This window comes from Malania oleifera, chromosome 4 (genome assembly GCF_029873635.1).
Source record: "Malania oleifera isolate guangnan ecotype guangnan chromosome 4, ASM2987363v1, whole genome shotgun sequence".
In the NCBI taxonomy this organism is placed as follows: domain Eukaryota; kingdom Viridiplantae; phylum Streptophyta; class Magnoliopsida; order Santalales; family Ximeniaceae; genus Malania; species Malania oleifera.
In genome coordinates, this window is record NC_080420.1 from 112,164,601 (window position 1) to 112,187,335 (window position 22,735).

Genomic DNA, 22,735 nt, shown 5'->3' on the forward strand with positions numbered 1-22,735 from the left:
TTGGGGAGGGGGGGTGAGGGTGGGGGATGACAAAGGTGGGCAAAGCCCTGGGGATGAGATGATTTGAACCCAAGGCCTTGGGTTAGCACCAAGACTCAGGTGGCAGCGCGCCGCTCACACAGAGCTACCCTACTCCTTATGGATGTGACAGTTCTTGCATTTTCATTGTTGGATTCCACACTAACAAAGTTTTGTTTGTTTCAAAATGCAGTTCTTAGTGAAGAAGGGCCGTGTTCTAACACCCCATGCTGATTACTGCCTTCCTGGCATAACTCGAGCAACTGTAAGTTGTATGAACTTTCATCCTTAAGTTGTAACTATCATTAGATGGGCTGTGAAGAAGCCTTCAACTTCTCTATACTAGTTGCCAAATTAGGAGACAGATGCCTCCTTAAATGCTTGAGAACTGTGAAGCAGAGGATGTAGGCTTCATGAAGATAAAATTTAGGGCATGCATGAACCCAATTTTAAGTGACTGTTTTTGCTGAAGAAAAGAAGAAAGAAGATGAAAGGGGGGAGGGTGGTAGGATTTTTTCTATAATCTTGTAGAGAGGTTGAGTTTGATGCTTACCATCCAAGGTATGGACATGCTAGTTGGAAATGAAATGTCGTGGTCAGTTGTGCTTCTTTTAAAACCTGCTAAATGAATTTCTGTACTGAAGTTTGTTGTTTTTGGGTGAGAGTAAGGCTTAATAATATTTGAGTGTGTGATGCAAGGCTTGGTCATTTCACTTCTCTGGATATTACATTATTTGTTTCTGTAACACAATAAAAATTTAGTGGATATTTAGTATCTGTAAAAAAGGTATTTTTGTTAGAATAGATTTGTAAATAAATGCTGATGCTACTATTTTTTTTTAATATATAAAGCTATGTTTAGGAGCATGTATTTCAAGCATTGTATTAGTATTTAGGTGGGTTTGGACAAAATTTAATATAATTTATTTTGTCCAACTCCACACAAATCTGAATCCACGATCTCTCCCATAGGGTAAATGTTTTTGTGCAAAGGACTCCAAGCACAAAAAAAACAGACTTGAAAAATGCACACTGCAGGTTCTCAACAAAAACTAAAAGAGAAACTACTCTGTCAGAAAAAATAAAAAGAAAATAAACCGAAAGCTGAAGGGAAAAAAAATGCTCTAATCTTCCAAGGATGTTTCTGTTCCTTCAAAAGCCCTGGCCTTTCTGTTCTCCAGGTAAGCCAAAACACTGCCAGAGGTGTGATGTCCCAAAGGATTTTGTTAGAAGAGAATAGGTTATTTCAGCAATTAGGTTGTGTGAGTGGGGGTGTTTTCGTCCTTAATAATTTTCTTATTATTAGTATAAAAGCGCGCAGACGTGGAGCTGCACCGTAACTCTCCACGATACTGCCTCCTCTTCCTTTCTCTTACTTTCTTCTTCTTTTTCTCTCTTCTCTTCCTCTTTTCTTCTCTCCATCTCTAACCTCACAACATCGTATCAGAGCATTAATCACCTCTAAATGTGAAATTATCACAGCTATTTCTTCGATACTCTGTTATTTGTTTTTAATTCTCAAATCTGATTTTCTGGTTGGTTTGAGAGTCACTTAGGGACCCTTTTTTATTTTGGTTTGGCTGTGCAGCATCCTTGATATGCTGTCTGTTTGTGGTGGTTTGGTGATGTGAAACAGTTATTCTCTGTTTTGAGAATACTGCCTGTGCTATTCTGCCATTCTGGCTGCTGTTGGCATGATGAAGCTGTTTAATTTTACATATTCGTGATTGCTTGCTTGCTTGCAATCTTGTTTCAGTTGTGGTTGGTTGCGTGTTCAATGACTTTGCACTTCCTTCTATGGTTGCTACCAGCAACAATACCTGCAGCTGCTGTGTTACCGTGTAGGTTATTAGGTGCCTGTTGTGCTTATGTTTGCTGCCTGATTCTCTATCGTTTCTGCGTTATTCATATTCTGTGTGCGCTGATTGTTGTGTATAGGGGGTGATTTTTATGGCCTCTATAAAGAGAACTTTGGCTGATACCGTTAATGTATAGATCACAACCATCAAATTGGTTGGATCCTCCAACTACCTGTTGTGGTCTCAGGCAGTGTGCATGTATATTAATGCGAAAGGGAAGTCCAAGTATTTGTGCATTCTCCTCCATCTCCAAACTCCAAATATTATGAATATTGGATGAAAGAGAATGATATATTGCTTGTGTGGTTGTAGAATAGCATGGAGCAACGATTGCTGTGAATGTGATGTTTCATAGAACAGCCAAGGCTGTATGGGAAGATCTTCATGAAAGCTTCTCTTAAGATAAAAGTCAAACTTGTATTTTTAATCTCTTATGAAAATTTTTTCAAATATGACCAAGAAGGTAGGTCTAGTAGTGAGTATTATAGCACTTTGAAGGGTAGGTGGGAGGAACAAAACATCCATCAACCAGTTAATTCCAACATTGAGATGATTAAGAGGCAAAGGGCAGAATTTTTGGCTGCCAAGTTTTTGTTGGGTTGAGTTTCAAGCTTAGCCCATCTGGATCAGATTCTTGCTAGTGAATCTATACCATCCATGAATGAAGCGTAAGCTGGAATCCAATGGGTCACCAATGATGGCCCTTAATCTTCTCCTCAAGCTTCTTCCTTTGATAGTTCAGCCATGTTTAATGTGAGGTAAGTAGAGTCCACCACCAATTTGTGGGTCCCATGACAAAAGAATAATAAGGAAAAGAGAAGATACGATTGAAGAAGGTGGTAGATGGTGTAAATTTGGTCAAAAAGAGGTGGTAGTTGTTATTACTACAATACTGCACAGTACTACTATAGTACTGCACAACTGCTACAGTACTCGTATTTTGATAGGTTCATCACATCTCATTTCAATAAAACAACAACAACAACAACAAAACCAAGTCTTAATCCCACTAGGTGGGGTCGGCTATATGAATTCTTTTCCGCTAATTTATGCAATCATGAACCATTTCTTTTGACAGATTCAAGGATATTAAATCCTTACTGACTATCTCCTCCCAAGTTATTTTAGGTCTACCCCTACCCCTTCTATTGTCCCCCACAGTAACTAAGTCACTCTTCCTCACAGGTGCACTATGTGGCCTACGTTGCAAGTGTCCATACCATCGGAGTCGTCCCTCCCTTATCTTATCTTCTATAGGAGTTACACCTAACTTACCACTAACTTACCACGAATATGTTCATTCCTTAATTTATCTTTCAATGTTATACCACTCATTCATCTAAGCATTCTCATCTCGGCAACTTTTACTTTTTGGATATTATGTTTCTTCGTCGCCCAACATTCTGATCCATATAGCATTGCTGGTCTTATAGCTGTCCTATAAAACTTCCCCTTCAATTTTAAGGGCATTCTACGATCACAAAGCACGCTTGAAGCACTTCTCCATTTTACCCAACCTACTTTAACTCTATGCATTACATCATCTTCAATTTCTCCTTCAGTATGCATAATAGATCCAAGGTATCAAAATCTACAAGTGCTATTTATTTCTTCATCATCAAGTTTAACTTTGTTCCCAATATTCCTCCTATCATTACTAAAATTACGTTTCATATATTCTGTCTTATTTCTACTTATCCTAAAGCCTTAAGATTCCAAAGCTTCTCTCCATAATTCTAACTCAGCTCTACTCCATCTCTAGTTTCATCAATTAATACAATATCATCTGCAAACAACATTTACCATGGAACCTCTTTTTGAATACTCTCATTCAATTGGTCCATCACTAAAGCAAAAAGATAAGGACTCAAAGCAGATCCTTGATGCACACCTATGGTGATTGGAAATTCTCTAGTTTCTCCATCTATAGTCCTTACTCTAGTCATTGCTCCTTCGTACATATCCTTAATGACATCGGTATACCTACTACATACACCTTTTTTTTTCTAAAACCCACTATAGAACTTCCCTAGGTATCCTATCATATGCTTTTTCATGGTCAATAAAAATTATATGCAAGTCTCTCTTCTTTTCTCTAAACTTTTCCATTAATCTTCTTAAAAGATAAATAACTTCTGTGGTAGATCTCCCAGGCATAAAACCAAATTGATTTTCTGAGACCTTCGTTTCTATCCTTAATCTTTGTTCAACTACCCTTTCCCATAGTTTCATCGTATGACTCATAAGTTTAATTCCACGATAGTTATTACAATTTTGAATATCTCCTTTATTTTTGTATATAGGTATTAAAGTGCTTTTCCTCCATTCATATGAAATTTTCTTAGTTTTTACAATTGTATTAAATAAATTAGTTAACCATATAATTCCGTTATCACTTGAGCATTTCCAAACTTCAATTGGGATGTTATCTGGTCCCATAGCTTTCCCATTTTTCATTTTTTTAGTGCTAATTTTGCGAATAAATCTCATATTTTTAGTCTTTTCCTTATTTGACAATTCTAAGTTTAAGCCTTCTATTTGGTTTTCATTAAACAACTTACTAAAGTAACTTCGCCATCTTTCTTTAATGTCTTCGTCTTTAACCAAGACTATATCATCCTCACTTTTTATACATTTTACATTTCCTAAGTCCTTACTCTTCCTTTCTTTAACTTTAGCAAGTTTAAATATATCTCTTTCTCCTTCTTTTGTACCTAATCTATCATACAAACTATTAAATGATCTATATTTAGCTTCACTAACGGTCTTTTTTGTATCTTTTCTTGCCTCCTTATATTTTTCAAAGTTATCTCTGTTTCTACATTTTTGCCACGTTTTATACCAAATTCTTTTTGTCTTTATGATTTTTTGTACATCTTTATCCCACTACCAACTCTCTTTGCTATTCGAGAATCTTCCCCTTGATTCACCTAAAATATCTTTTGCTATCTTTTTAATAGAGCTAGCTAATCTATTCCAAAGAGTATTTGTATCTATCCCATCCTCTTTGGTCCAATCCCTATCTTTAATCATTTTATCTTTAAATTTTATTATATTTTTCCCTTTTAGGTTCTAAGTTCTCTTACACTGGTTTATTTTATCATTTTTCTTCCATTTTTTAATACATATATTTAACACTAAGACTCTATGTTGTGTGGTTAAACTTTCACCTGGAATAACTTTACAATCCTTGCATGATAAACGACCTACCCTCCTAGTTAAGAAAAAAATCTATTTGACTTCTATTTTGTCCACTTTTAAAGGTTATTAAGTGTTCTTCTCTCATCTTAAAGCAAGTATTCATTATACTAAAATTATATGACATAGCGAAGTCTAAGATCATCTACCCAAACTCATTTTTGTCTCCATATCCATATTCTCTATGTATCCTCTCATAATTTTTATTATCCCTTCCAACGTGTTCATTCAGATTTCCTCCTATGAATATTTTTTCAGTCCCTGGAATGCCTTGTATAATACTATCCATATCTTCCCAAAATTGTCTCTTAAGATTTTTTGCTAAGCCGACTTGAGGAGCATGAGCACTAATGATATTTATTATCTCTTGTCCTAATACCATCTTGATTTTTATAATTCTATCCCCTACTCTAGTTACATCCACAATGCTATCTTTTAAGTTTTTGTCTATAATAATGCCTACTCCATTCTTATGTTTTTCTTTTCCAGTGTACCAAAGTTTAAATCCTGATTTATCAATTTCTCTAGCTTTTCCCCCCAACCACTTAGTTTCTTGAAGGAAAATTATATTAATTCTTCTTCTGATCATTGTATCCACAATTTCCATGCTTTTACCCGTAAGTGTCCCTATATTCCAAGTTGCTAATCTAATCTTAGTTTCCTGAACTAACATCTTTACTTGCCCACGTCCAGAATGATGCAGAAACCCTTGCATATTTGACACCGTACTTGGGTGCCGACATGGCATGTCGCTTTGGGGCGACGACCTAGCCCACCCTCGCACACTTTTCGCTACACCCGGGTGGTTCAAGTGCAACGCGTCGCTTGTAGGGGACGTCCCAGCAAATATTCGGTAAGGATACATATCATAGTGATCTGACAAATTTTACGCTAGCTGTCAGCTACCTAACGCAACCCTCCTCTTTTACCTAGGCTTGGGACCGGCTGTGTGTGAAAAAATTAGGACATTAAGTGCATCACAGGCGGAGTTATCCCATCTCATTTCAATCATCCCCAAAAAAACTTAGAATTCCTTGTATTTGAAGGCTTTTTAGCCAATTTTTGTATTTGAGTGTGGAGAGAGAATTTGAGAGTTTTTCTTTTGTATTGTTGTATTCTCCTCATTTGAATTAGTGAATTGCTTTTGGCTGTTCCGTGGTTTTTCTCTCCTAATTGGAGAATTTTCCACGTAAAAATATCGGTATTGTATTTGTGTGGTTTGTTCTTCATTGCTGTTCTCCATATCAATTTGATCTTGAATTGGGTATAAAATAAGTTGTATCAAATAAAGCTGAATTTGTATACATTGGTATATGTTACTATTCACATATGCGGATACTGTTCAACCACGCTCCTAACAATTGGTATCAGAGCAATATACTTGATTTAGAGAAAGATGGCAAACGAAGATAGAAGTACAAGTGGTTCCAAAGCTACAACCGTTGCTGTTTCAAACAAAAAGTTTGAAGTCGAAAAATTTGATGGAAGTAATAGCTTTGGAATGTGGCAATGTGAAGTTATGGATGTTCTTAATCAACAAGGACTAGACATAACGTTGGAAGATAAACCTGATGACATGAAGGCGGTAGATTGGAAGCAATTGAATCAAATAGCTTGCAGGACGATTTGGCTGTACATCGTGAAAGATGTCAAGTATGCCGTCATGAAAGAAAACATAGCCAAGATGCTATGGCAGAAGCTGGAAGACAAATACATGATGAAGAACGTCCAAAATAGGCTGCATTTTAAAAAGAAACCCTTTTGATTCCAATACAAGGGAGGTACGTCTATGATCGATCATTTGAATATTATGAACAAACTGCTGGCTCATTTGTTAAATTTAGATGAAGAAATTAAAGATGAAGATAAAGCTATTATTTTGCTAAACTCCTTGCCTGATCCTTATGAGCATTTTGTAACCACCATAATGTATGGGAAAGATACTCTTTCTTTTAAGGATGTCTCAGATGCATTGATAAATCATGAAGTCCGCAAAAAGGATAAAGAAGTTGAAAGTAATGCATTAGAAGCTATGGTGGTATGGGGGAGGTCCAAAAGCCGCAAAACATCCAAAAGGAACAAGTCTCGCCCCAAATTGAGAGTAGTTTCTTCGAATGAAATAAGATTCTTTGCTAAAGATGAATGCGGATTTTGTCACAACAAAGGCCATTGGAAGAAGGACTTCCCTAAATTGAAGCAGAAGGAGAAGCAGAATGTGAGCGCCTGCACAAGTGCTAATGTAGTTGATGAATCTAATGAGGATATAAACATGGCTCTTATCTCCATAATAGAATGTCAGCTTGATGAATGGATCCTAGGTTCGGGACGCACCCACCATATGACATACAATAAAAGCTATTTCACTAGTCTTGAAATAGTAGATGGTGGAAAAGTACTCATGGGAGTGATCGTGTTGTGCAGAGTGGCCTGAATGCCAATGCGCAACAAAAACCAACAAATCAAATCCGAACGAGTAATGCAAGCAACCGACAATGAATATACGGAAACAATCACTCACAAGAGAATAAAGGAAAGCAAAAAAGAACACACGACACAAGAAATTACATGGTTGGCAATTAGCCTACGTTCACGGGAGCGAGCGGCCGATTTAAACTATCAAAACGTCAAGCTTATATCAAAGGTTACAAATATAGTTTATATATCAACCTTATGAGTACAGAAGACTTAAAATATATCTAAAACACTCCTCTAGCAAACCCTGAAGGAAAATCCTCTGAAATCTTCCAATCTATCAATTTCTCGATTCAAAATCCGTGATCTGCGCCGAACAAAACTGTTGACAATTTCAGCAAACCGTCAATGGTATGGACTAAAACCGTTGACGATTATCTACCGAGGCTAAACTGACCGTTAATCAAACAGTTGACAGTTTCTTCCTGTAGCCCCCTTCCTTGTTCTTTGCTTCACCATGCTTTACTGGTGCATGCGTTCCACTCAATATGAGCCACATATCCAACAGACCGTCCATGCCAAAAGAAAGGAGTTGGTACTATTCGATTGGAGCTGCATAATGGAACAACTCTAGAGCTGACAAATGTCTAGTATGTACCTGATTTGAAAATAAAATTGATTTCAATTGGTTATTTAGATTCCAAAGGATTAAAAATCACCATTGAAAACTCTTGTGCTGGGCATCCCACTTGTGTCAAACACCAACTACAACTATTGCTATTGAATATATAACCAAACTAAAGCAATGCAGAAACTAATAATCAAAGACAACAATAAAAAACAACACAAGAATTTACGAGATTCGGTAAAGAATTAGCTACGTCCTCGGGCACCGACGATTAATCCACTATTTCCAGAAAATTATAACTTGGGCAAATTTCAAATTACCAATAGTAATTAGAAATACCCTAGAGTACAAATACTATTTGTAACTTTACAAAAATGGGAGGAGTTTTTAAAAATGGTAAGGGAAGCTCCCTATATACCTTCAAACTAAAGGCTTAAAAAAATCATCCCACCGATGTGGGACTTAAAAACCAACAAATCTCTACCTTGACGATAAATCTAACATAATTTTTAGTCACAAAAATTCTTTGGAGTTTCACATCATCGGTGCCTTCCAAAAGTATTCAGACTTGCAGGATATTGATTAAGTCCGAACAATGTTTGAACTTGATTGTTGTCACAACCTTGGCCAACATATCCGCAGGATTCTCAGCTGTAGCAATCTTCTAGTGAAGTATTTTGCCTTCATCAATTGTGTCCCGCATAAAGTGAAATCGAACATTGATGTGCTTCGTTCGTGCATGGTAGATTTGGTTCTTTGCCAAATGAATAGTACTCTGGCTGTCACAGAACACAGTAATGTGCTTGTGAATAGCTCCCAAATTTTCAAGTAAACCCTACAACCAAATAGCTTGCTTAACAACTTCCGAAGCTGCCATGTACTCTGCTTCTGTCGTAGACAAAGCAATAGTAGACCGTAAGGTAGACCTCCAACTCACTGGAACATTAGCAAATGTAAATACATATTCAGTAGTTGATCGACGTTTATCCAGATCACCTACAAAATCAAAATCCACATATCCAACAACATGTTGATCAATAGTATTATTTTTTTCAAATACTATACCAATATCAATAGTATTCATAATGAATCGAAAAATCCATTTCACAGCTCGCCAATGTCCTTTACTCGAACCATGGGTATACTTGCACACCATACTAACAACTTATGAAATATTAAGTCTTGTACAAAACCATTGCATACATCAGACTACCAATTGCACTTGCATAAAGAGCTTGCGACATATACTTACGTTCCTCATCTAAATTAGGAGATAAAGATCCACTAAGTTTGAAGTGAGGAGCAAGCAGAGTGCTAATTGGTTTAGTAGAGATCCCGAGTATCTTGGAGTGATTTAGGGGATATTTATGTAGGGAATTGTATATTATTAAGAGAGATTATTCTAGGAGATTGTTTCCATTTTTAGCATACCTGATTGTATTATAAGTAGTATATTAGCTTGTACAAAGAATTATTAAAAGAAATACAAAAATCATTCATTCTGATTTCATGGTATTAGAGCTAGGAGATTAAACCTAACTATGAATGGCGGAAACCGCTACCCAAAGTAGAGGTTCGATGACCTCTGAATCTCACTAGGGTGAGAACAAAGCTATCTCTACCATGGGCTCAACATGACTCGACAACTCGTCCTTCCAGCTCACTGTGGAGAAGATGAATGGCAAGAATTTCCGAGAATGGGCATAATCATTTAAACTTGTGATCAATGGCAAGGGAAAGTTGGGATTTCTTACTGGTGAGACACGGAGACCTGCCTCAACCGAAGCTGCCGCCCTTTAGAAATGGAAATCGGAGAACTCCATGGTCACGGCGTGGTTGGTGAACTCCATGAAGCCGTCGATCGGGAGGACTTTTCTTTTCCTGCCGTCGGTAAAGGAAGTCTGGGATGCCGTCCGTGAGACCTACTCCGACGCCGAGAACTCCTCCATCACCTTGCATAGCATTTCGCACATGCAGTTGCTTAGACCAATTGCACTCGTCCCCATGGATTCCTCTTCGTCACCGGCTTTGTCGCTGCATTTGGCCATGGCCGCCTTGATCGGTGCCTCTATCATGGCCATCTCTGCCTTCTACATTCACAAATGTAGCGTCGACCCGGTCCTCTGCCGTTTCATTGACATCCGCCGCAAGCTCCCTCCCAATAATGTGGGCCGTCACTCCGCATTGCGTGGCCGAGAGGAGGAAGAAGAACAAGAAGCAGAGGAAAGAATGGAGCGAGACTTTGACGGTTTTGGTTTCGATGGGGAGATCGGGATTGATGAGAAAATGGTAAGGCAGGGTCTATCTAGGTCGGCGGACCAGACCTCGTTTAGTTATTACAGAGCTTTGTTTTCCGCAAATATTTCTTCGGGTTCTTTAGCCAAAAAAGGTAATTTTTTGCAAGTCTTGAGTATGACCACTAGATCCAAAACTCCTTGGATTATTGATTCTGGTGCCTCTCACCACATGACCGATGCCTATCATCATTTCTCATCGTATTCACCCTGTGTTGGAAATTTGAAAGTTGAAATTGCAGATGGATCACTTTTGTCTGTCGTAGGCAAAGGGAATATCCGACTCTCTGACTCCATCACACTAGAGTCTGTTCTTCATGTTCCTAATTTATCTTGCAACTTACTATCCATTAGCTAGTTAACTAAGAATCTCAATTGTTCTACTAAATTTCTTCCCTCTCATTGTGTTTTTCAGGACCTATCATCGAGGAAGACGATTGGAAATGCTAATGAGTGTGAGGGACTCTACTACTTTAAGGAGGCTAATATGAGTGAACAATGTCAAACTGCAATTTGTGATTCTGCATTTGTTTCTAGGAGTAGTGAAATTTTGTTATGGCATTCTTGGATGGGTCATCCAAATTTTCAATACTTTAAGACGTTTATTTCCTTCCATTTGTTCACATAAGATGTCTTCTGATTTTCAGTGTGAGATTTGTGAACTTGCAAAACACCATCGTAATTCCTTTCCAAAATCCACATACAAACCATCCAGAACTTTTACTATGATTCACAGTGATTTATGGGGGCCCTCAAGCTCTCTTAATCGCATTCACACGAAATGGTTTGTTACTTTTATTGATGGTCACACTCGTATTTGTTGGGTTTACTTGTTGAAAGGTAAAACTGAAGTCCGTTTTATTTTTATCAATTTCCACTCCATGATTCAAACACAATTCCAAACTCACATTCAAATCTTGCGTACTAATAATGGTACAAAATATTTCAATACTATCTTGGGAAATTGTCTTCAAGCAAATGGAATTATCCATCAAAGTTCTTGTGTGGATACCTCTCAACAAAATGGGGTTGCCGGATGCAAAAATAGGCATATTCTTGAAGTAGCTCAGGCATTGATGTTCACTACAAATATGAAAAAATATTTTTGGGGCGATGCCATTTTAATAGCTACATATCTCATTAATAGAATGCCCAGTCGGGTTCTTTCTTTCACCACTCCTCTCCAAAAATTCCTAGAATGTTTTCCCAACTCTCGGCTCAACTTCAATCTCTCCCTAAAATTTTTTGGGTGTTCTGCATTTGTACATGTTCATGCGCACAATAGGGATAAATTATAACCTCGTGCCATTAAGTGCATGTTTATTGGTTACTCTCCTACTCAGAAAGGCTACAATAGTTATGATCTTGTCACAAAAAAAATTGTTTGTTAGCCTTGATGTCACGTTCTTTGAAACCACTCCTTACTTCCAAAAGCCCTCTCTTCAGGGGGTATAAAAGACCACTTGAACACAGGGGGAGATGCTGAAAAACAAAATAACAAGGAGATACTTGTTTACTCAAGGAAGCCAAAATCAAAGAACAGGGAGAATTTCAAACTTGAGGCACCAAGAGAGTTGGAACTGGTGATAGCTCCGAGTAACCATGAGTCCTTGCCCAATCCCGATCAGGTAATAGGTCCAAATGGCCATGAGCTTCCTTCTGATAAGTCTGCAGTTGATGACATCAATTTACTCATTGCTCTTAGAAAACAAACTAGGTCATGTACTCTCTATCCCTGATCAAAATACGTGTCTTATAAAACTCTGTCTATAGGATTTTATGCTTTTACCTCTAACCTTGCCAGGATAAAAATTCTAAATAATATCCAGGAAGCCTTGGAGATTCTTGAATGGAGGGAAGCCGTCATGAAGGAAATGCAGGCATTGGAAAAGAATGGAACTTGGGATGTTATGAATTTGCCAAGAGGGAAGACGCTAGTAGGCTGAAAATGGGGCTTCATGGTGAAATATAAAGCTGATGGGACAGTTGAACGGTATAAAGCTCGTCTTGTTGCAAAAGGGTTTACACAGATCTATGTCATTGACTATACGGAGACGTTTTCACCGGTGGCAAAATTGAATACAATTCAGGTTCCCCTGTCATTGGCAGCCAACTTGGATTGGCCACTTCAGCAACTTGACATTAAGAATGCATTTCTAAATGGTGAGTTAGAAGAAGAAGTCTACATGATACCACCCAATTTCAGTAATAAAGGTGAAGAAGACAGATGTAAACTCAAGAAGTCCCTATATGGACTCAAGCAATCTCTTAGAGCATAGTTCGACAGATTTGCGAAGGTGATAAAGAACCAAGGATATCGACAAGGGCAATCAGATCACACTATGTTTTCCCAACAGTCTGAAAATGGGAAGAAAACAATTCTGATTGTGTATGTTGATGATATAATCCTAACTGGAGATGATATAGTGGAGATGGAAAGATTGAAGAAAGTCTTAGCCACTGAGTTTGAAGTTAAAGACTTGGGACAAATGCGGCACTTCTTGGGAATGGAAGTTGCTAGATCAAAAAAGGGTATCAGTGTCTCTCAGCGAAAGTATATACTTGATCTCCTAATCGAAATTGGCATGCTTGGATGCAAACATAGTGAAACCCCAATTGAAGAAGTAAAGAGAGTTGAAGACTATGGAATATTGGTTGAAAAGGAGAGGTATCAGAGATTGGTTGGTAAACTAATCTATCTATCACATACCAGACCGACATCGCATTTGCAGTAAGTGTGGTAAGCCAACACATGCATTCACCAAAGAAGATACACCTAGAGGCTGTGTACAAGATTCTCGGGTATCTCAAGGGTTCTCCGGGCAAAGGACTCTTCTTCAAGAAGTGTGAAGAAAAAAAGTAGAAGTTTTCACAGATGCTGATTGGGCAGGATCAACAGAAGATAGAAGGTCTACCATTGGGTATTGCTCCTTTGTATAGGGAAGTTTGGTGACTTGGAGGAGTGAAAAACAGAATGTAGTGGCTCGAAGTAGTGTTGAAGCTGAGTTCAGGGCAGTTGCACAAGGGATATGTTATGGATTGTGGTTACGGAAACTTTTGGAAGAACTACAGATCACGGTGAAATTCCCTATCAAACTCTACTGTGATAACAAAATAGCCATAAGTATCTCTCTTAATTTAGTTCAACATGACAGAACTAAGCGTGTAGAAGTAGACCGATACTATTTTAAAGAAAAGGTTGAAGAAGGAACCATTTGTTTGATTTATGTGCCTACCAAGGAACAAACAGCAGACATCTTTACCAAAGGGTTAGCCCGATAGAGTTTTGATGATTTCATTTGCAAGTTGGATATGATCAATATCTATGATCCAACTTGAGGGAGAGTGTAGAGATCCTAAGTATCTTGGAGTGATTTAGGGGATATTTATGTAGAGAATTGTATATTATTAAGAGAGATTATTCTAGGAGATTGTTTCCATTTTAGCATACTCGATTGTATTAGAAGTAGTGAATTAACTTGTACAAAGAATTATTAAAAGAAATACAGAAATCATTCATATGGATTTTAGGTTTTGATTGCTCAGACATGCCAAAATTTGTACTACCTTCTTCAAATACTGTTTCTGAGTCAAACTAACTCTCCTTCTCACTTTGTTTTTGCATATCTCCATGTCAACTATCTTCTTTGCTTCACCAAGATCTTTCATCTCGAACTCTTGATTTAACTAACCTTTCAGTTTTTTGATTTCTTCCTTGTTCTTTGAAACTATTAACATATCATCAACATACAAAAGTAAATATGTAAAAGATACATTTTGTAGTATGCGAAAATAAACACAATGATCATGTTTATTTCTAATGTACTTTCGACAACCATACAATGATTGTCCTAGTTTGCATTCTCAATTTTCTTTTCCAACCTTAAATCCATCTGGCTGAGTCATACAGATTTCCTTTTCCAAAAAAATGTAGTTTTTACATTGAGCTGAACTAGTTCAAGATCAAATTGTTCCTACGAAAACCAACAAAATTCGAATGGAATAATGCTTAAGAACTGGAGAAACATCATAATCAATAGTTTCCTTTTGTGCGTAGTCTTTAGCTACCAATCTAGCTTTAAAGTGAACATTATTTGCATATGGAAATCCTTCTTTCTTTGCATAAACCCATTTGTAACCGATTTTTTTCTTTCCTTTGGGCAACTGGGCTAGCTCCTAAGTTTGATTCTGCTGAAGAGACTGCATTTCTTCATTCATCGCTATATTCCATTTGTCTGATTTAGAACTTCTCACTTTTTCCTTGAAAGTGAGAGGAATATCATCATCTACAACTGGAAGTGCATAGGCCACCATTTCAGCATACCAACTAGGTTTCCGAACTTCTCTTCTTGGCCTCTGAGAAGCAATTGATTCTTGTTGCTGTGGAGATTCTTGGATTGAAATCTCTTCTTGTACACCATTCTCCAATGTAATTATAGAGTTGCATCATGTAGCCTCATTTCTCACTGAGTCTCCTAATATTGTCTCAACCTCCACCTATTGTTGAGTACCACTGGTCTTTTCTTCAACTGGTGACTCCTTACGTATTGTTTTCTTTATCATCGCAAGTTCATCAAAAGTCACATCCCTGCTTTGAATCATTCTTTTCGTCTCTAGACACCAAAGACGGTATCCTTTGACTCCTGCACTAATCCCCAAGAATATTGTTTTCTTGGCTCTTGGATCCAACTTAGATTCTTTAACATGATATAAGCAACAATACCCAATACATGTAAAGAATCATAATCATTAGCAGGTTTTCTAGACCACACCTTATAAGATGTTTTTCCCCCCAATTACAGATGATGGTAGACGGTTGATGAGATGACACGCATATCTAATAGCCTCAGCTCAAAACCTTTCATCCAACCCAGCATTAGACAACATACATCGAACTATCTCCAATAAAGTCTGATTCATGCGCTCTGCCACCCCATTTTGTTGTGGTGTATTTCTAACTGTAAAGTGTCGAGCAATACCTTCATCTTGACATACCTTCATAAACGGATCACTCATGTATTCACCACCATTATCTGATTTGAGCAGTTTGATCTTTCTGTCAGTTTGAGTTTCAACCAATTTTTCCCACTTAAGGAAAATATCACACTTCATTTTTATTTTTCATAGCATACAACCAAGCTCTTCTAGAAAAATCATCAAAAAAAGTGACAAAATAATACATACCACCCAATGAAGCAGTTTTGGTAGGCCCCTATACATTTGTGTGGATGTAGTCTAAAATACCTTCAGTCCAGTGGGTTGCAGTGCCAAATTTCACTATTGTCTGTTTTCCCAGAATACAATGTTCACAAAATTCAAACTTACATACTTTTGCACCTTGCAACAAGCCTCGCTTAACCAATTGTTGCAAAGGTTTTTCACCAGCATGTGCCAATCACATATGCCATAACTTGGTTGTATCTGAGCTTGCATCTTTCGCAGAAACAATAGTTGCTGAGCCAATAACTATACTACCTTGAAAATAACACAAATTATTTTTCCTAATACCTTTCATCACCACAAGCACACCTGATTTAACCTTTGAGTTTCCACCTTTCAAAGTAATAGTGAACCCTTTAGATTCTAAGGCACCCAATGAGATCAGGTTTTTCTTTAGGTGTGGAACATATCTAGCATTAGTTAAGGTTTTAACAGTTCCATCTTGATGTTTGAATTGTATTGAACTTATTTCAGTTGTTCTATAGGTACTATCATTTCCTATAAAACAACCCCACCCTCTAAATTTTCAAAATGGGAAAACCATTCCCTATTGGGACATATGTGATTGGAACAACCAGAATCCAAAATCCACTTGCCGCATTAATGTGTCGAAGATGTTCCAATAAGAGAAAAATTTGACTCACTTCCATCATGCTTGACTATATAGGCATTAGAAGGTGCTTTGCCCTTATTATTTTGCTGCAATTTAGGGCAATCCTTCTTCCAATATCCTTTCTTTTGACAAAAGGCGTATTCATATTTAGCAGGTCTCTCTCGAGATTTACTCCTCCTTCTAGGCTTACGACTCTGAGTACGTCCTTTTATCGTCAGTGCTTCTGCTATTGTTTCCTTATGGACTCTCTGATCCTTCTTTTTGCTTTTAGTATTAATCATGCAGTACAAACAACATCAAAAGTAACTTTATCGTTCCCATATAATAAAGTGGTGGTGAGATGTTCATAATCATCAAAGAGTGAATTCAGTAACAACTAGGCCTTATCCTCATCTTTGACCTTTTCATCCAAATTCAACAAATCAACCCAAATTTTATTGAAAGCATTTATGTGGTTAATTATAGAAATACCTGGTTAATACTGGAAGAGAAACAATTTCTTTTTCAAATTGAGCCATAATTTTTAAATCGCGGCTGCGGGTAGCGTAACGTAACGGTAACAGGTGTAACGGGAAGCGGGAGTAGCGGATGTTACATAACGGGAAGCAGGTGTAACGGCTGTGAATTTTTTTGAAGCACAGACAACCTTTTGCATATTAGCGTACTTACATGTTTTAAACTTTTAGCCCTTCTTAGAAAGAGTTTTAGTGTATTTTGGATCCTTTAGTTTGAGTAACTAAGTTATTTGGTAAGGGCAACAAGTTTACATTTGTTTTAAACCACCATTGATAGAAAAAGTACGTGTTCGCATGTGTATTTATACTTCTCATTAATCTTATTTGTGATAAATTCTTATGTGCTAAATTAATTAATAGAACAAAATACATTATACACTCCATTAATCTATTATACACATAAGACATACAAATAATACAAATATAAAATAGCTAGAAAAGAAAGGTAGTTGAAGTTGAAAAACATAGAACATAAATATCACATTATTAATATAATCAAAATAAAATATCCTAACTAGTGTTTTCAAATTGTTAATTAATGCATTTATTGTGAGTATTTAAAGAAATAGTAAATTTTGTATCATTGTCATCCTCATTATAATCTTTTCCTCTCGCCACATGGTATATTGAGAATGATTTATGAAGGAGAGGGAAAAAATGAGAAGAAAAAGAAAAAAGTAAAATAATTTTTTTGGTGTAACAGTCTTGTGGCGGTTACGTAACGGTCGCGGTTCGTAACGGCCACTACGACCGTGATTTTTCTTCTCACTGGTTTCGTGGTGTGTAAAGGTATTAGTAACCCAAAAAACCGTTACGTAATGGTGTTACGTAATGGTCGTGACCTTTATTTAAAACTATGAATAAAGCCGATTTTACAGACACTTGGTTATAAATGTACCTTCCAATGTCTTCCACAATTTCTTTGCAGATGTCTCCCTTATAATTCATTATTTCTGATTTCTAGCGAGATACAAACAAATTGTACCACATGTCTGACGGTAGATGTTTTCCCAATCTTTGTCACCTATGTCCTCTGGTTTATCACCGAGAGCAACATCTAATTCTTACTAGTATAGGATGTCCATCAGCTCACATTGCCGCATACCAAAATTATTGGTACCATCAAATTTCTCTGCCTCCAACCAAGCATTGGCTATCGTCTTTAAAGATGACGATGAAGCTGTTGGGTTTGGAGTTCATGTGGATAGAGTTTCTTCTACTGCTGTAGGCGTAATTTTTGTCATCTTCCAAAACTATATATCCAATAGCAAACCAAAAGAACAGAAGGCCGAGGATGAATAGTAGCGCACTTATCCCAACTGTGTCTACTCTGTATATCCTATGAAATTCCACTTTGACCAGGTCGATCTCCAGGGAGTGACTGAGCTGCAATGGTCTCTGAGCACTTACTTAGACAAGGTCTTTCTAGGCATACAAAATTGGAATCAAGGATCCTAACAGAGAAACACTTTCGTATTGACACTATTTAACCTAGCTCTAATACCAATTGTTGTGCTGGGCACCCCACTTGTGCCAAACACCAATACTACAACTATTGCTATTGAATATATAAACAAACTAAAGCAATGTAGAAGCTAATAATCAAAGGCAGCAATAAAAACAACACAAGAATTTTCTAGGTTCGGTAAATTTCAAATTACCAATACTAATTAGAAATACCCTAGAGTACAAATGCTATTTGTAACTCAACAAAAATGGGAGGTGTATTTCCAAATGGTGAGGGAAGCTCCTTATGTACCTTCAAACTAAAGGCTTAAAAAAACCTTCCCACCGATGTGGGACTAAAAAACCAACACCATCAAATACATGAGACTTCCCACCAAACTAGCATAAGGTATTCGTTCCATATTTTTCTTTTTTCTTTTAATCAGTGTTTGGAGACAATTTTGCATTGAGCTTAGAATAGAGAGCTAAAGGAGTACTTACTGCTTTTGTATTTTATTTTATGCCAAATTGTTGTAGTACCTTCTTCAAATATTGCTTCTGCGTTAGGCACACAACACCCTTTTCCTTGTCAAGAGTGATTTCCATTCGAAGAATTTTCTTGGCTTCATCGAGATTTTTCATCTAAAATTTCATCTTCAATTTGGTCTTCAATTCTTCAATCTCTTTTGTACTTTTGGCTGCAATCAACATGTCATCAACATACAAGAGAAAATATATGAAAGAGCCATCATTCAATTTCAGAAGATTAACACAATGATCATATTGGCTTCTTATGTAGCCATGGTCTTTCATAATTTAATCAAATTTTTTGTACCATTGCCTTGGAGATTGTTTCAAACCATACAAAGACCTTTTCAACTTGCACACCTAGTCTTCTTTTCCTTTTGTCTTGAAGCCATCTGGTTGCGTCATATAAATTTCTTCTTCAAGATCTCCATGTAAGAAAGTCGTCTTCACATCAAGTTGAATCAAATTCAAATCGAATTGAGCTACCATGGATAACAAAATTTGAATAGAGGAATGCTTCACTACTGGAGAGAAAACTTCATTATAATCAATTCCCTCCTTTTGAGCATACCCTTTTGCCCCCAACCGAGCCTTGAATCTAACTTTCTCTTTCTTACTTGGATCTTCCTTCTTGGCAAAGGCCCATTTGGAACCAATTGCTTTCTTTCCTTTGGGCAACTTTACAAGCTCCCAGTCCCAGGCATCATTCTTTCGAAGAGATTGTATTTCTTCATTCATGGCTTTATTCCATTCCACATTTTTAGAACATGCAACAACTTCTTTATATATGGAAGGAATATCATCTTCAACTACAGGCAGGGCATACGCAACCATGTCTGTATATCGCATTGGCTTCTTAATCTCTCTTCTAGGTCACATGGTTGCAATAAACTCTTCTTGTTGTTGTGGCTTTTTTGCTGGTTCCTTCTCTTCATCGTCTCCTTCATCATTTTCTTTTGTGACTGGAAGAGTATATTCAGATTGAGGTCTTATATTGCCTTTCTGATTTTTGCATCTTGCAAATTACCTTTGTTAGCCTTTCCATGGGTGCATCTTCTTTTCTTTTCCCGAGCATTCCACTTTCGTAAAAAATGACATTCCTGCTAAATATCACCTTTTTCGCTTCTTTACTCCACAACCTCTAATCTTTCACACCACTGCTAAAGCCAAGAAAAATGGCTTCTTTTGCTCGGGGATCAAGCTTTCCATCAGTTACATGGTAATAAGCTAGACAACCAAAAATAAGTAAGGAATCATAATCAGTAGCATGTTTCCAGTTCATACCTCAATGGGTGTTTTTCCTTCAAGTACTGCGGATGACAGTTTGTGGATGATATAGCTGGCGTATGTAACAGCTTTCGCCCAAAACGCCTTACCCAAACCAGCGTTGGATAGCAGAAATCTCACCTTTTCCAACAAAGTGCGACTCATTCTTTTTGCTATGCCATTCTATTGTGGAGTTCCCTTCACGGTGAAATACCTCCTGATTCCTTCATCTTTGCAAAATTTCTGAAATGAATCAGACTTGTATTCACCACCATTGTCTGATCATAGGTACTTGATCTTTCTTCCTGTCTGGTTTTCAATCATCTTCTTCCAAGCTAAGAACACGTTAGGACTTCATCTTTATGCTTCATGGTATACACCCAAAGTCTTCTAGAGAAGTCATGTACAAAAGTGACGAACCAATGTTTTCCGCCAAATGATGGAGTCTTGTGGGACCCTACACATAAATATGTACATGGTCAAGAATGCCTTTTGTTTGGTGGACAGCAGGACCAAACTTCACCCTCGTTTGTTTTCCAAGTACACAATATTCACAAAATTCTAATTTGCAAGTTTTGGCACCTTTCAAAAAGCCTTGTTTTGCTAGCCCTTGCATAGCTTTTTCACTGGCATGTCCAAGTTGCATGTGCCAAAGCCTTGTAGTATCAAATATGTCTCCTTTTGATTTTTCCACTGCGGTATTGGCTCCACCTACAACCGTATCTGTGCAAAAAATATAGGTTATTTCTCCTTGTGCCCTTTAGTACAACAAGAGCACCTTTAATCACCATCATAACTCTTTTTTTGTTGGTTTTTTAGTCCCACATTGGTGGGAAGGTTTTTTTAAGCCTTTAGTTTGAAGGTATATAAGGAGCTTCCCTCACCATTTGTAAAAACACCTCCCAATTTTGTAGAGTTACAAATAGTATTTGTACTTTAGGGTATTTCTAATTACTATTGGTAATTTGAAATCTGACCAAGTTGTAATTTTCTGGAAATAGTGGATTGATTGTCGGCGCCCGATGACGTAGGTAATTTTTTACCACACCTCGTAAATTCTTGTGTTGTTTTTTATTGTTGTCTTTGATTATTTGTTTTTGCATTGCTTTAGTTTGGTTATATATTCAATAAAGTTTTAGTATTGGTGTTTGGCGCAAGTGGGGTGCTCGACACAACAATTGGTATCAGAGGTAGGTTAAATAGTGCCAATACAAAGGTGTTTCTCTGTTAGGATCCTTCATTCCAATTTTTAATGCCTAGAAAGATCTTGTCTAAGCAAGTTCTCATAGACCATTGCAGCTCAGTCACTTCTTGGAGGTCGGCCTGATCAAAGTGGAATTTCATAGGATATATAGAGTAGACACGGTTAGGATAAGTGCAGCACTATTCATCCTAGGCCTTCTGTTTTGTTGGTTTGCTGTTGGATATATAGTTTTGGAAGATGGCAGAAATAACGCCTGCAGCAGTAGAAGAAACTCTGTCCACACGAACTCCCACCCTAACAGCTTCGTTGTCATCTTCAAAGACAATAGCTAATGCTTGGTTTGAGGTGGAGAAATTTGATGGTACCAATAATTTTGGTATGTGGCAATGTGAGGTGATGGACATCCTGTACCAGCAAAAATTAGATGTTGCTCTTGGTGAGAAAACAAAGGACATGGGCGACAAAGATTGGGAGAAGATCAACCATTAGGCATGTGGTACAATTCGTTTGTATCTTGCTAAAAATCAGAAATATTGTGTTATGAGGGAGACATCTTCAAAGAAATTTTGGAAAACATTGTAAGGTACATTTATGACCAAGAGAATGGAAAATCGGCTCTATTTGAAAAAGAAATTGTTTCGATTCCACTATCAACCAGGTCTTTCTATAAATGACCACATAAATTCTTTTAATAAAATTTGGGTTGATTTGTTAAATTTGGATGAAAAGATCAAAGATGAGGATAAGACCTTGTTGCTACTGATTTCTCTCCTTGATGATTATGACCATCTCACCACCACTTTATTGTATGGGAAGGATAAAGTTAGTTTTGATGCTATTTGTATTGCATTGATTAATACTGGATGTAGAAAGAAGGACCAGAGAGTCCATAAGGAAACAGTAGCAGAAGCACTGATAATAAGGGGACGTCCTCAAAGTCGTAAACCTAGAAGGAGGAGTAAATCTCGAGGGAGAACTGCTAATGTTGAATGCGCCTTTTGTCATAAGAAAGGACATTGGAAGAAAGATTACCCTAAATTGCAGCAAAAGAATAATGGGAAAGCACCTTCTAATGCCTATATAGCCAAGCATGATGGAAGTGAGTCAGATTTATCTCTTATTGAAACATCTTCGAAACATTACTGTGGTGAGTGGATTTTGGATTTTGGTTGTTTCAATCACATGTGTCCCAATAGGGAATGGTTTTATCATTTTGAAAAATTAGATGGTGGGGTTGTTTTTATGGGAAATTATTATACCTATAAAATAACTAGAATAGGTTTAATACAGTTGAAATGTCAAGATGGAACTATTAAAACTTTGACTGATGTTAGATATGTTCAAAGCCTAAAGAAAAATCTGATCTCATTGGGTGCTTTAGAATCTAAAGATGGAACCTTAAAGGTTAAATCAGGTGCATTTGTGGTGATGAAAGGTATTAGGAAAAATAATATGTATTATTTTCAAGGTAGTACAGTTATTGGCTCAGCAGCTGTTGTTTCTGAGAATGATGTAGGCTCAGATACAACCAGGT

At 37.2% G+C, this 22,735-nt stretch overlaps 1 protein-coding gene across 3 annotated transcripts in view; it reads left to right on the plus strand.

Moving 5' to 3' along the window:
- The window catches only part of LOC131154564 (branched-chain-amino-acid aminotransferase-like protein 1), an 83,551-nt gene that overhangs the window by 46,923 nt on the left and 13,893 nt on the right, over positions 1-22,735 (plus strand). For all 3 annotated transcript variants that reach the window (XM_058107402.1, XM_058107404.1, XM_058107403.1), the window contains one exon: positions 212-283. In XM_058107402.1, coding sequence (XP_057963385.1) covers positions 212-283 — 72 coding nt within the window. The remainder of the gene's footprint in view (positions 1-211; positions 284-22,735) is intronic.